The 16,655-nt window shown below is 36.9% G+C and overlaps 1 protein-coding gene across 2 annotated transcripts; it reads right to left on the bottom strand.

Moving 5' to 3' along the window:
* Positions 1–2,922: 2,922 nt before the first annotated feature.
* Positions 2,923–13,335, bottom strand: LOC147160172 (uncharacterized). 2 transcript variants are annotated; one of them, XM_086058150.1, is made up of 9 exons: positions 11,519–13,335; positions 11,265–11,427; positions 10,814–10,874; positions 9,679–9,744; positions 8,461–8,514; positions 6,211–6,276; positions 5,315–5,380; positions 4,429–4,494; positions 2,923–3,131 (listed from the first exon to the last, which is right to left on the bottom strand). In XM_086058150.1, the coding sequence occupies exons 2-9, from the start codon at positions 11,297–11,299 to the stop codon at positions 2,967–2,969; spliced, it is 579 nt and encodes a 192-aa protein (XP_085914276.1). In that variant the 5' UTR covers positions 11,300–11,427; positions 11,519–13,335; the 3' UTR covers positions 2,923–2,966. The 2 variants fall into 2 exon arrangements, with proteins under 2 accessions (XP_085914276.1, XP_085914277.1); XM_086058151.1 differs by lacking the exons at positions 5,315–5,380; positions 6,211–6,276 and adding an exon at positions 7,352–7,417 and having other exon boundaries at positions 11,519–13,334.
* Between the last annotated feature and the right edge of the window lie 3,320 nt (positions 13,336–16,655).

Genomic DNA, 16,655 nt, shown 5'->3' with positions numbered 1-16,655 from the left:
AAGTTACTCCACTAAATTGAGGCGCAACAGCTTTTTTGGCCATTAGGGAATTGGAGCATCAAGCATCAGTGTGCATCTGATGCTAAATGGAGAAGTGGAAATGAGCCAGACTTCTTTTTTTCTTCCTTTTTTTTTTTTACTCTGGGAATGGCAGCCAAAAGGAAATAGTCGAAATGCAGACACACCCTGTCTTGTTTTGATTTACACCCCTACCCGAGCCTAATTTAAAAATCACTCTTTTTGGTCAAGGCGTGTAAGTATAGGATGAAAGCATCGATCGGCGTTGTAGATCGATTCCGTTCTGTCGTGATTCGAAATTTCACCGACAAACTCGTCAACAGCCGCGGCAGAGGAGAAAACAATCACAAAAATAACGACAAACATCAACGCTGGAAGAAGACAATGGCAATTGATCAGCCATTCGATGAGAGAGGTGGCATCGCTCCGATCAGATTCATTACTTTTCCAGCCACTCTGACATTTCCATTTGCACACTTCAATTGGCAAAATAAAATAGCCGCTTGGCTCTCATCCCTCAGCTCCGTGCACGGTAACCACTTCTGCACTGCATCATATATTCTCCCCCTTGCTTGCGCCATCCTTCAGAGTGCAGCCTCATGGTGACCGAGTACCAACGCATATGTAATGTTTATGGCACCATTTCCACCAGTCACTACAATCTGATTCATACATTTTTGCATGCCAAATGTACCAAAATAACCGTTACCAAACCATACCACTTTTTGTCATCCAGCGAGTAGAGGTTCTCTACAGTAGCGGTACTGTAAGTACTGTGTGAAGAGGAGAAACAAATGGGAGGAACACCTCTTATGCTTTGTCTTACATACACACTTGCACTAACAAAAGAACAATAATACCAGCAATATAAAAAAAAGGAAAACAAATCAAATTTAGTTGTACAACATTTTGAGGCAGTTACTGCCATAAAACAATTGTGTTTTTTGTAACTTTGAGTGAGACAACTGCTCCAGGTGTCTCAGGTTTGAAGGATGCTTTCTCCAGAGGGCACAGATGCTGACTAAGATTCAGATCTGAGATAACTCTGGCCTTCCATGTTTGGTCAAGTTCGGTCCTCGAGAGCCCCTATCCAGCCTGTTTTCCATGTCTCCCTCCTTCAGCCCAGCTGAATCTAATGATCAGCTCATCAGCACGCTTTGCAGAAGCCTGATAACGATCCTGATCATGAATCAGGTGTGTTAGTGGAGAGAAACATGGAAAACAGGCTGGATAGTGGCTCTCGAGGACCGAACTTGGTACTGGTCTACACGTGCACGTAGGGAAGTCAAGCTCCAAGCGACATGAGTTGATCTTTTAGGTAATTCTGTTGAACCGCAATTCAAAATAAATGTCTGATTTTAATGAGTTCATTTTCATTCATTTATTATATATTATTACTATTTTAATTTGATTAACAGATGTATACCAACAATTTGTAAACATGTCTAGCTGACCCCATTGTGCTTGTACACCCCGCCATGGAAACACAAGTACAACATGCGCATGTTGTACTGAGCCACGCCGCATAGCATCCCTTTCTTCAGGCTGTGGTCACTCGTTTACGTCCCCCCAGGGAGGGGCTGCTTTTCAATTTTTCATTTCCTTCCCATCACATCCTCTCCCTCGCAGTCTTGCTCTCCCTGCATACCTAAAGCAGCCCTTCCAAGTGCAGCCATCTCCTAGCATCATCATCAGCGTCGCCTCACCGGCCTATTGACTGGCCATGCGTTTGCCAGGAGTCTCTCAGCCATCCGTTTCATTTAGATGTAACTTTTTGACTCCTCCGCGTCGCGGGTCAAGCGGCCCCTTTTTCCTCCCCCAAGCGGAGCCTCGGAATGGAGGTAAATTAAACAAATTGAGTGGCAGGAGGGATGGGAGCGTAACTGAGCCTCCGTGGCTCTGTGAACCCAGAAGACCTCGGGTTCCCTTAATGATGTCTTTGCCAAGTCAGACAGAGACACATTGGCTGATTATGCAGCAGTCCTCAGCAGATCTCTTTCACTTTTTCCTTCCTACACCCGCCATCACCCCTCAGTTCTTCCCACTATCTATCACCCAGCTTCCCTTCAGTTCCCCTCTGCCTCCGCTCTATCTCTCCCCATTCCATTATACATTAATACTCCCTCTCCCCCCGCGCGCACCCACACCCACACACACACCCACACCCACACCCACACCCACCCACACACACACACACACACACACACACACACACACACACACACACACACACACACACACACACACACACACACACACACACACACACACACACACACACACACACACACATACTTGCCTCTGTGTATTATGAGGACATTTTTTCCAAACCGGTTTAATTGTGTATTACAGGGACACCCCTTTCTGCTAATGCCAGAGAGATGGGACTTGCACCCAAATTTTTTTTTTGGGGTTGTCCAGGAGAATTTCACTTCAAAACTTGAAAAAACTCAACACACGAAAAAAAGAAAAACCTGAAAAAATCCGTAATTGTGAGGACATAGATAATGACCTAAATAAGCCACGCCCATTGCAAAAATGGTAATTATGAGGACCAACTCACATTACAAGGACAAAGTTTACACAACACACAGCAACCATGTCACTGAAGTGATTTGAAAGTTCTGGCATTCTGACTTTACACAAACTAAAATGGCATTGATGTGTAATGACTTACCTGATATAAGGACACATTGTTGTACATAACAATACTGTGAAATGCAAAGTCATACCTGATCTGTCCTAAAATTGTAAGTTTTAACATGGTGCTCATGTTACAACTTACAATTTTAGGACAGACTGAAACTGGTATGTTAATAAAACTGCTTCTTATGTGAACAGGTTATCTAGGTCAAACACAGCTTTGTAATGGATAAGCTCGACATGAAACCAGATGCAAAAGAGTCAGTGAACATTGAACATTTTATTCTTTAAAACATGACTACCTCTCATCTTAAAGGATGAGCAGTTTTCTCATAGCTCATTCCTGAAATACCTTCGGATTTCTGAATTTCTGAAACAGGTTCAATGTAGGAAGTGTCCGAAGTACTGTGAGAATCTGGAACATATTCCTCTGCTAACGAATCCTCACTTGAACTGGATACATCAGCAACCTAATTTTTTAAACGAAAACAATTATTACATACATACATACATACACATATTGTCGCTGTTCTGTGAAAAACACTTCCACCATAGGAGCTACCGGAGAGCAGCCCGCGACCTAAAAATGGAAACGTGTTTTTCACAGGACAGCAATGATATCCATATATACAGTAGATGCACACATACTTATGCATATATACAGTGGCTCTAAAATTAACCTGCCATATGCGGGTTAAAATTCATTTTGGCGGGTGGTCATAAATATTTACTAGCTTTACTTCGCTGTTACTTAGTGATGTTACACTCGAAGTAGAAGCTTGAGAAAAGTGTCGAGCGCTCGCGGCAGAAGTAGCTCCCGCCATTGATGGGCTAATGTGCTAAAGTTAATTTACCAAAGGTCTTCATCATCAAGCAGTTTTGCATTTTTTTTAAACGGGATATGTGCCAGATGCTGGAGCAAACTAGAAAAGCATTTAGAACCTAAAGTTTGTGCACATACTAAAGATTATTATAAATCTAGTCACATTTATTCGAAAGATGAGATGAAGCATTTAACAAGAGGGATAGTTAATATGCTTAATCTATGGCATTGCCCCTAAAACAGATATTGTGTGATACAGTCCTTCAGTTACAGTAGACTTTTCTATTTTACCGAGTCAGACAGTCGTTAAGATTGAGACAATTGCTCAACATTTAGCTGCTTGCAACTAAAGATAAAGGTATAAACATGGGTCATAATTTATCCTCTTGACTAAATTATATTCATTCAATGAAAATGCCTGCACTATTAATTCTGGTTGCGTGAAACAAAGATCCATTGCAGATACAAATAACACAGAAGATAAAATACCCATCATGCCAGTCCATTCTAGTGCAGCGAAAGGTCCAAAACATAAAGCACATTTATCCAAGCTTGATACAAGTAAATTAACTACCTGATGTTTACACTTCTGTTTAAAAAAATAAAATAAAATTGATAGCGAGTTCATCTCTAAAATCCACCATAAATAAATTAATGGGAACAAAAGATCACTACAGTGCATAATCCAAATCACCAAACTGCCAACAAATCTTCAATTTGAGATATTTTTAATGTTGACTTGTAGGAATTTTAGTCCCATACAAGCTTATTGTTGGATACAATATTTTGAACGTCTTGGCAATACACATTGCATAAAAAATTGTTGTGATTATATTTGTTAGTTATATAGTTCAGCCCTAGCATCTACTCTACACTCTTCACTCCTAACGTCTTGCTTCTGAAAACTGATTTCAACATCAATATTCAAAAAGAAATCTCGTCACCTGGTCAACTTGGTCTGTGACAGCTACGTCTTCAGCTATGTCTTCAGGTTGTGCTTCAGTTGAAACCTGGTACACATGAAGAGAAAAATACATATAAAATTCAATTCTTAGTAACACGACTGTACCTGTGCATTTACACAGTTACAGTACATACAGAACAATTAATAGGTTAAAGTATTGTAAATGCAAACTCATTTTATTTGCCATTACAAAAATAAATAAATAAATCCTTCTGCACTACAGGTTTGTGTAAATTGGTGACGTCTATTTTTCACAATGAAACAAAAACAAGAAAATACACAGTCCTCAGAGAATCCATACCTGACCAGAGTATGAATTGTATAATAACTCCAAGCCCTCAAAACTTATTTTACAGTCAAGGTGTATGAATACACTGTCCTCAGTGTCAGTTATTCACAACTATAACATTGTGAGGACTAAGTATCTGTGAGGGCTGCACAGTATTGACAAAACATGCGACATGGGTGTTTTATACAGTAATGGAGATTATTTCGACATTGAACATGGACCTAAAAAAAAAGGATCTATCTATAGCTATATATTTTTATAATCCAATGAAAAAAAATACACGATAATCCGGAAAAATAAACATGCTCATTGTGATCTAATCTTATCTAATTAAGTTATTTTTTGTTAGTAATGCCCCTCGATACGTTTCTCGTATGGCGATGCGCAATTAAGGTAGTCTCTGATTGGTCAAAGTCAGACTAAAGTATACAATCCAATATTCATTTGTTGCTTGTCTTTGCAATACACATATTGCATGAGCCATTCGTGCGACAAGATATTTTTTTATATATTGTGCCAACGTCTTGCTTCTGAAAAATGTATTTCAACGTCAACATTCAAAAAGAAATCTCGTCACCTGGTCAACTTGGTCTGTGACAGCTACGTCTTCAGTTATGTCTTCAGGTTGTGCTTCAGTTGAAACCTGGTACACATGAAGAGAAAAATACATATAAAATTCAATTCTTAGTAACACACAAGTCTGTACCTGTGCATTTACACAGTTACAGTACATACAGAACAATGAATAGGTTAAAGTATTGTGAATGCAAACACATTTTATTTGCCATTTCAAAAATAAATAATCCGTCAGCACTAATGGTTAGTGTAAATTGGTGATGTCTATTTTTCACAATGAAACAATTAATAGAAAATACACAGTCCTCAGAGTGTCCATACCTGACCAGAGTATGAATTATGAGGACTGTATGTGTAACTCCAAGCCCTGAAAACTTATTTTACATTCGCAGTGTGTAAATACACTGTCCTCAGAGTGTCAGTTATTCACAACTACGACATTGTGAGGACTATGTTCCTGCGAGGACTGCACAGTATTGACAAAACATGCGACATGGGTGTTTTATACAGTGATGGAGATTATTTCGACATGGACCTAAAAAAAAAGATCTATCTATATCTATATATTTTTATAATCCAATGAAAAAAAAATACACGTTAATGCGGAAAAATAAGCATGCTCATTGTGATCTAATCTTATCCAATTAAGTTATTTTTTGTTAGTAATGCCCCCCGATACGGTTCTCGTATGGTGATGTGCAATTAAGGTAGTCTCTGATTGGTCAAAATCAGACTAAAGTATACAATCCAATATTCATTTGTTGCATGTCTTTGCAATTCACCTATTGCATGAGCCATTCGTGCGACAAGATCTTTTTTTTATTTTTATAAATTGTGCAACGTCTTGTTTCTGAAAAATGTATTTCAACATCAACATTCAAAAAGAAATCTTGTCACCTGGTCAACTTGGTCTGTGACAGCTATGTCTTTAGCTATGTCTTCAGGTTGTGCTTCAGTTGAAACCTGGTACACATGAAGAGAAAAATACATATAAAATTAAATTCTTAGTAACACGACTGTACCTGTGCATTTACACAGTTACAGTACATAAAGAACAATGAATAGGTTAAAGTATTGTGAATGCAAACACATTTTATTTGCCATTTCAAAAATAAATAATCCGTCAGCACTAGTGGTTTGTGTAAATTGGTGACGTCTATTTTTCACAATGAAACAATCAATAGAAAATACACAGTCCTCAGAGTGTCCATACCAGAGTATGAATTATGAGGACTGTATGTGTAACTCCAAACCCCTGAAAACTTATTTTACATTCGGAGTGTGTAAATACACTGTCCTCAGAGTGTCAGTTATTCACAACTACGACATTGTGAGGACTATGCACCTGTGATGGCTGCACAGTATTGACAAAACATGCGACATGGGTGTTTTATACAGTGATGGAGATTAAACATTTAACACGGACCTAAAAAAAAGATCTATACATATACTGTATATATACACATACATACATATACATATATACATACATACATACTCTATATATACAGTATATATATATATATATCTATATCTATATATATATATATATATATATATATATATATATATATATATACACATACATACATACACACACACATGCATACAGATATAGATGTATAGATATATATACTGTATATAGAGAGAGAGAGACATAGAGAGACAGATATATAGATATAGATAGATAGATATAGAGATAAAGATAGAGAGATCTTTATAATCCAAAGAAAGAAATGCACGTTAATGCGGAAAAATAAGCATGCTCATTGTGATCTAGTCTTATCCAAATGTTATATTTTGTTAGTAATGCTCCTCAATATAATTCTCTTGTATGGCGATGCGCAATTAAGGTAGTCTCTGATTGGTCAAAATCAGACTAAAGTATACAATCCAATATTCATTTGTTGCATGTGTTTGCAATACACATATTGCATGAGCCATTCGTGCGACAAGATATTTTTTTTTATAAATTGTGCAACATCTTGCTTCTGAAAAATGGATTTCAACATCAACATTCAAAAAGAAATCTCGTCACCTGGTCAACTTGGTCTGTGACAGCTACGTCTTCAGCTATGTCTTCAGGTTGTGCTTCAGTTGAAACCTGGTACACATGAAGAGAAAAATACATATAAAATTCAATTCTTAGTAACACGACCACCTGTGCATTTACACAGTTACAGTACATAAAGAACAATGAATAGGTTAAAGTATTGTGAATGCAAACACATTTTATTTGCTATTTGAAAAATAAATAATCCGTCAGCACTAGTGGTTTGTGTAAATTGGTGACGTCTATTTTTCACAATGAAACAATCAATAGAAAATACACAGTCCTCAGAGTGTCCATACCAGAGTATGAATTATGAGGACTGTATGTGTAACTCCAAACCCCTGAAAACTTATTTTACATTCGCAGTGTGTAAATACACTGTCCTCAGAGTGTCAGTTATTCACAACTACGACATTGTGAGGACTATGCACCTGTGATGGCTGCACAGTATTGACAAAACATGCGACATGGGTGTTTTATACAGTGATGGAGATTAAACATTTAACACGGACCTAAAAAAAAGATCTATACATATACTGTATATATACACATACATACATATACATATATACATACATACATACTCTATATATACAGTATATATATATATATATATATATATATATACACACATACATACATACACACACACATGCATACAGATATAGATGTATAGATATATATACTGTATATAGAGAGAGAGAGACATAGAGAGACAGATATATAGATATAGATAGATAGATATAGAGATAAAGATAGAGATAGAGAGATCTTTATAATCCAAAGAAAGAAATGCACGTTAATGCGGAAAAATAAGCATGCTCATTGTGATCTAGTCTTATCCAAATGTTATATTTTGTTAGTAATGCTCCTCAATACAATTCTCTTGTATGGCGATGCGCAATTAAGGTAGTCTCTGATTGGTCAAAATCAGACTAAAGTATACAATCCAATATTCATTTGTTGCATGTGTTTGCAATACACATATTGCATGAGCCATTCGTGCGACAAGATATTTTTTTTTATAAATTGTGCAACATCTTGCTTCTGAAAAATGGATTTCAACATCAACATTCAAAAATAAATCTCGTCACCTGGTCAACTTGGTCTGTGACAGCTACGTCTTCAGGTTGTGCTTCAGTTGAAACCTGGTACACATGAAGAGAAAAATACATATAAAATTAAATTCTTAGTAACACGACCACCTGTGCATTTACACAGTTACAGTACATAAAGAACAATGAATAGGTTAAAGTATTGTGAATGCAAACACATTTTATTTGCTATTTGAAAAATAAATAATCCGTCAGCACTAGTGGTTTGTGTAAATTGGTGACGTCTATTTTTCACAATGAAACAATTAATAGAAAACACACAGTCCTCAGAGTGTCCATACCAGAGTATGAATTATGAGGACTGTATGTGTAACTCCAAACCCCTGAAAACTTATTTTACATTCGCAGTGTGTAAATACACTGTCCTCAGAGTGTCAGTTATTCACAACTACGACATTGTGAGGACTATGTATCTGCAAGGGTTACACAGTATTGACAAAACATGCGACATGGGTGTTTTATACAGTGATGGAGATTAAACATTTAACACGGACCTAAAAAAAAGATCTATACATATACTGTATACATACACACTCTATATATACAGTATATATCTATATATATATATATGTATGTATATATACATACATATCTATATATCTATATATATAGATATGTATGTATATATATATATATATATATATATATATGTATGTATGTATATATATACATATATATATATATATATATATATATATACACATATATATATATATACACACACACACATGCATACAGATATAGATGTATAGATATATATATACTGTATATAGAGAGAGAGAGACATAGAGAGACAGATATATAGATATAGATAGATAGATATAGAGATAAAGATAGAGAAATAGAGAAATCTTTATAATCCAAAGAAAGAAATACACGTTAATGCGGAAAAATAAGCATGCTTATTGTGATCTAGTCTTATACAAATAAGTTATTTTTTGTTAGTAATGCCCCTCAATACGGTTCTCTTGTATGGCGATGCGCAATTAAGGTAGTCTCTGATTGGTCAAAGTCAGACTAAAGTATACAATCCAATATTCATTTGTTGCATGTCTTTGCAATACACATATACTGTATACATACATACAGTATATGCATGAGCCATTCGTGCGACAAAATATTTTTTTATATATTGTGCTACGTCTTGCTTCTGAAAAATGTATTTCAACATCAACATTCAAAAACAAATCTAGTCACCTGGTCAACTTGGTCTGTGACAGCTACATCTTTAGCTATGTCTTCAGGTTGTGCTTCATTTGAAACCTGGTACACATGAAGAGAAAAATACATATAAAATTAAATTCTTAGTAACACGACTGTACCTGTGCATTTACACAGTTACAGTACATAAAGAACAATGAATAGGTTAAAGTATTGTGAATGCAAATACATTTTATTTGCTATTTGAAAAATAAATAATCCGTCAGCACTAGTGGTTTGTGTAAATTGGTGACGTCTATTTTTCACAATGAAACAATTAATAGAAAATACACAGTCCTCAGAGTGTCCATACCAGAGTATGAATTATGAGGACTGTATGTGTAACTCCAAACCCCTGAAAACTTATTTTACATTCGCAGTGTGTAAATACACTGTCCTCAGAGTGTCAGTTATTCACAACTACGACATTGTGAAGACTATGCACCTGTGAGGTCTGCACAGTATTGACAAAACATGCGACATGGGTGTTTTATACAGTGATGGAGATTATTTTGACATTGAACATGGACCTAATGTATATATCTATATAATCTAATTAAAGAAATACACGTACGTGCAGAAAAATAATCATGCTCATTGTGATCTAGTCTTATCCAAATAAGTTATTTTTTGTTAGTAATGCTCCTCGATACAATTCTCTTGTATGGCGATGCGCAATTAATGTTGTCTCTGATTGGTCAAATTCAGACTCAAGTAGGGCCTGGCAATAAATCAAATTAATTGAATAAATTAAATTTAAATTGAATCGTTGAAAATTTGCTAAATCGTGAAATGTATTTTGTCTTCTGGATTATTAAAAGCTGTTGTTATGTTCTGTTACATCCAGATGTTATTGTGAGTTGTAATTTTGCACAAGTGGTGGCAGAATGCTGGATGGTTGGTTTAAAATACTTTTTATTTTATTTTTTGGCCATATCGCTTAGCCTCAGACTAAAGTATACAATTAATCCAATATTCATTTGTTGCACGTCTTTGCAATACACATATTGCATGAGTCATTCGTGCGGCAAGATATTTTCCACATATTGTGCAGCCCTAGTATCTCCACCCTCCACTAATGTCTTGCTTCGGAAAACTGATTTCAACAACATTCAAAAAGAAATCTAGTCACCTGGTCAACTTTGGCGCAGTCTGATAGCTGTGTCTTCATCAGGTTGTGCTTCAGTGGAAACCTGGGGCAGATGAATAGAAAAATACCAATACAATTAAATTCTTACTAAGACTAGACTGCTATAATATAATTTCATGTAATCATGAATGTGCGACCAGTAATTCTAGTATGTCACATGTATGACACAATATCCAAATGTCATAAGAAATCACGATATGATAATTAACATGATATTGTGAGGTTAGCGATACTCACGATAACTGTAAAAGTAAAATAAAAAAACAAGTCACAATATTGTAAAAAATGAAATAAAAAAATAAAAAAATTATATTGAGAAAAGAATGTACTTTTGCTTTTGAGTTTTAATTAATCTTTTATGTTTTGTCAAACCTTGCACGATATCCCCCCAAAAAAACAAAATTAAGTGTGACAACACACCATATAAACATACCATAGTGTTTTTCCATTGTAGCGAAATTCAAACATGAAAACCTTCCGGGCATCATGATACACTCTCAGCCTGTTTTCACGTTCCTGTTTGCTTAGAACTTCTCCTCGATATTCAGTAGGAAAGTCTCTCTTCTGAAAGGAGCAGGAACTGAACACTCCTCGACCTTACAAAGAAAAAAGGATACAACAGAAATATTTCATTATAACAATAATGAAAACTAGACCCATACTAAAGAATATTTTACCAATACTCACCTTTGAATTAATTAATATATTTTATGGTGAAGCCATTCTTGTCTTTACCTAAGGATGAAAAGTATGCTACCTCTTCTTTGGGTTTAACTTTTGCCCTCTGTGGCCTCATGACTGACATGTCTCACTGAAGATAATGATCTAAAGCTATAGAAAAAAATGAGTTTCAATCAGTTTGATAGGTAACTTGGTGCAGATGTCTTGAAGTTGACTTTCAGTGTACCATAATAGCCTGTGCAGTGTGCAGTAAATGTGCCAACGAAAATAAAATACAGTGGATAGCACAGCTCTGCTAAATATTTGCATAAATTAAATTAAATGAACACTAACAGACTTTACTGAAATATTTCTATTGAAAGAACAAATTTAAGTAAACACAAATGCAGCAATTTACCAATACTTCATTTATACTGTACTGGTAATACTAAGCCATTGTATATTTTCACATCAAAAACCAGCCTGTTATTGCTTTCCTCTTAAAAATTGCAATTAGCATTCATCTTACTCAACAGACGGTTAGCTCTGCTATGCTAACCGTCGCTAACAGAAGCGTAGCAATTCTAAATAATTAGCTGCATCCATCATAATCAACAGATGGTTAGGTATGCTAACGTAAGCTTAGCTGCACTTACACTGGACTTGCATTATAAATCATTTTCGCGAAAGAGGGAGCAATGTACACAAGCGACCAACAACAACAGGAAAAATTCGAGCTTCAAACCTACCTCATTAGCACAGCTACACGCCGTCACATCTCGTGAAGTAAATAGAGCCGGGGGCGGTTCTCTATCGGGGCTGCTAGATGACGTCACTTCCGTACTCAGGGCAATATAATAAATCCCGTTCAAATCAACAAATTGGTTCAGTCGTTGGATTATGAACTTTGTTGATAAGAGTGGCTATTGTTCTATGATTTACAGTGTCAATAAAAAAAAATAGATCACATTTAAAATGAACCCCAAAGGCTCATATATTAAATGAATTACCACAGACGAAAACAAAGGATATTATTGCTAGAATTATAGATCATTTTGTAATCATAAAATGTGATTTCAGTTTCAGTTTTTTAAAAAGTTTTTTTTTTCATTAACGAAAATGTTTTTTTGCTTTAGTAAATAAAATAACCTTGCTGCTGTCATACAGTTGCTGTCCGAGGATGTTTTAGTACTATACTTTAGTAATGGATGCATGTGTTTTTTGGCAAAATTGTGAGCGAGCCCAATTCCTTGGCTGAGAAGCAACCCTGCAAATGAATGGTCACATGATGCTTTCCTTTTGGCATGAAGCAGGACTGATGGTAGCGCTCACCTTTTCTTCTCCAGACAAGCATTTTTCCGGATGCCCCAAACATTTGGAAAGGGGGTTAATCAGAGAAAATAACTTCAACTCTTTTTTTCTTATTTTGGTCTGTATTTATGGAATCCCCTTTTCACTGGTCACACCAGGCCATCCTCCAAAAGTCTTACTCCCTCACCATGGGTGTAGATGCACTCATACCTGCTTACTGCCATTCCTGAGCAAGCTCTACACTGGTGGTGATGTCCTTATCCCGCAGCTGAATCAACTTTGGGAGATAGTCCTGGCATTTGCTGGATTTTCTTGGGTGCCCTGAAGCCTTCTTCACTTAAAGTTTGTAAGGTCACTAAAGGAAATTACTTTAATTTTCATGGCAAATAGGGACTTTGCAATTCATCTAATCACTATAACATTCTGGAGTACATGCAAATTGCCATCATAAAAAAACAATAATAATAAGTCAGCACTGGAGATTTTTAGAAAATCAATGTCATTCTCAAAACATTTGGCCACTGGTGTATAGAAAGATGTTACATTGTAAAGGCAGGGTGGGATGTTAAATGATGAATCAATATACGGCACTGACAGTTTCTCTGTCTCTGCCTCCAGCTGTTCAAAGTGATGTGATAAACAGCTGTTAACCATTGTATATTTTCAAATAAACAACCACTGCAAGAATTAAATGCTGAAATATATAATTAAATGTCGTAGTGTATTTCATTATTTAATTTATCTACTTAGGAATTGGTGGCTGCAAAAAAAAAAAAGGCTCTGCGTCTACAGACAAACATTCACAATACACAGCATTTTGAGAAAAAACGGAATTATGGGGACATGTGCGTAATTGTGGGGACAGGTGACGGTCAGCCAATCAAATGCTGTGAAATATACACTGGTGTGAATAATTCATGAAGTGGTGCATTACGAGGACCTTCCTACAGGGGGCGTCATCAAATACACAAAAATACACAAATTCATGTAATTATGGTTTACAAGGACATTGGCTAAAACTTTGGATTTAAGCCTTCTACAGCCCTAGAAGCACTTCTGCATTGAATGAATTATGAGGACATGGGCTGTGTCCTCATAATTCAAAATGTCCTCGCAGTGTTGCGTGTATTCAGGTGACATGTCCTCATAATACACAAAGGCAAACACACACACACACACACACACACACACACACACACACACACACACACACACACACACATTCATCTTCAGTCTCCACGACTTTGTCAGGAGTCCATAGGAGGCAACGCATGGGTCAAACTCAATGCAACAGTGGTTTTTAATCAATCCCGAACTTATTTTGGAGATGAGCGGAAGCAATGTTTTTTTTTTAATAAGCTTCGCCGTAATGGAATGAAAGAGCCAGAAGGCCAGATCCGTCATCATTGGAGACACTACAGATTGAGTTGTTGGTCACTTTTGAATGCCGCCTACATTTCCTGGAAAATATTTCCGCTGTAAACTGTATTAGATTTAGAAATCTGCCTCATCCAATGACATACTGCAATAGCCAATCATTAAGTGTTCCAAATAGTTTTTCATTTTAGGTTTGTTATAGCAGTAAACAAGATACATACAAGACTTGTCGGTAATTCCAATTCTACACAATTACATTTATGACTAATGCAGAGTATTTTTATTGTGACCTTTGGGAGACCACTGGAGACCAGCTCAACAATCCAACATCCTGGAAGCCAAAACCACCAAACCAAGAATTGATGCCGCACAACGGGTATAAAAGATGTCCCTTCGTATTTAACAGTAACGTCTGATATTTTAAGGGCCTCAACTTGAGCTTAGATAACAGAAAATGCTGGAGCTGAAAGCCTGCAGGATGCGAGCGCTGCATCAGATCTGCCATCTGACGGTGGATGCGGCCAGAGCCTGTTGGAGCCTCCACAGCAGATGGACGTGCTTCATTGTACGCAGACACACCAATAGGCAGAAGTTATATACAGAAACACTCTTAACAAAGGACACAGTCCTTCATTAAGCAATAATGCACATCTTTGAAACAGAAGAAATCAAAGGGCCTACGGTAGATAAAAGGTGTCGAAAATATGGACAAAAATCTAATTCCTTTTCCGAGGGACTGACAGATGGAGACTGATGCGGCTTTGACTGGAGCTGCTGCTGCTGCTGATGACGACGAAGCATTTGGCCTGGTCATGCGCACAGATGGCGGACACCTAGCGATTTCACTGGCATGCTGCAGCGTGTTAGATTTGCAGGATTCTCGCTGCGTCCTCACAAAAATTGCACGTTCGGTGAAGGGGGGTGGCTTTTGCAACACAGATTAACAGAGCAGATGTTGTCTACCAAAAGTCGGAAAACTATGTGACTCAAGAAAAAATGTTTAAACTTGAGCCTTTACGGTGGTAGAGACTTTTGAAATTAGCATACATAATTTGGGGCTGCTAAATAAACGGAATGTTTAAAAGGAGACGGGCAATTTACAAAATGCCCCGGGCACCTGTCCATAGTGATGGGAAAATGAAGCTTCATGAAGCACTTGTAATATTTTTTGACTCCTCTAGATGCCATTCTTGGTTGAAAGATGCAGTGGAAATGTAATCAATTTCCTTTGCACTAGCCTTTATATTTAAACCAAGAGCACCATCTAGGGGAGTCAAAAAATATCACAAGTGCTTCATGAAGCTTCATTTTCCCATCACTACCTGTCCGTCATTGTCAGTCTGTAATTTTATTTGTTATATAACATATAACAAAACATAACGTAAAATGTGCACCTTGTAACCAAAAGATGTTCAACTTTTTTGTAAGCTTTTCTACTCAATTATTGTGTAATGGAGTCTTTCTATAGGCTCCATGAACAAAGACCAAACTTTTGCGCCAAACTTACTTTTGATCCACACTGAATAAGACACGAGTTTGTAAAACATCGGTCCAAAAAGAGCCGTGGCCTGGATTTATTGACGTAATACAAGATGGAGACGTGTTTCTCACCTGGTTCTCTCCAGACACGGCGCATAATGCGAATAGAGAATTTGGCTGGGCCACATTCACAGCAGCAATGACCTTTGTTGTATTGATTCTGGCTGGGCTTGCACCCGGACATGCTTGCTAAGGTACTGGCCCATTGTGCGCCTCGCGAGCCCGCCGCGTATAGCCAGCAGAGATATGCGGCTTGGCCTTTTCCAGACACACGTGCAACATTTGAACAGAAAAAAAAAAAGCCCTAATGTCCAAATTAGAATGCGCAGCATGAGGCAGCAGACAGCAGATAATAATAGAAGAATGTCACATTATGGCTCCCCAGAAGGCTTCTGTCGTTTGAATATCCATCCATCTTAAACACGGAGACAATTCAGCGCAATGAGATAGTACAAGGTGTAATGACAATTTAAGGGAAAATAGGGCAAAGAGCCCCAAGAGGCAACTCGCAAAGATTCCAGCGGAAATGAAGAGTCAATAAAGGCCATTACAATGCCGATGCTCTGCACTGTGATTATGCCAATGCTTAACAGCGTCACTGATGGGGCTCAAGACGACATTATGCATTACCAGTTGACTGAAATCTATTCAAAAATGATGATGATTCAAAAAATAGAACATGACAGAAAGTAGGGCAAAATAATTTAGCAAAATAATCTAACTGCAATCATTTCCCCTCAATATTGGGATTGCAGTTTAACGCGCAATTTTTACAGGTCCTCTGGACATGCATTTTTTTTAACAGACACAAGCAATACATGAATCTGTATTACAATACAAAAAAATATCAGATTTACAATATATAAATATAAGATGAAGGCAAATGAAGTGTGAATTAGCACGAAAGACAGTTTATCTGCTTCAATTAAGAGTTGTT

This window comes from Leptonotus elevatus, chromosome 17 (assembly GCF_054856555.1).
Source record: "Leptonotus elevatus isolate MCC_2025b chromosome 17, RoL_Lele_1.0, whole genome shotgun sequence".
Taxonomy (NCBI): domain Eukaryota; kingdom Metazoa; phylum Chordata; class Actinopteri; order Syngnathiformes; family Syngnathidae; genus Leptonotus; species Leptonotus elevatus.
This window is presented reverse-complemented; position numbering and strand designations above follow the sequence as displayed.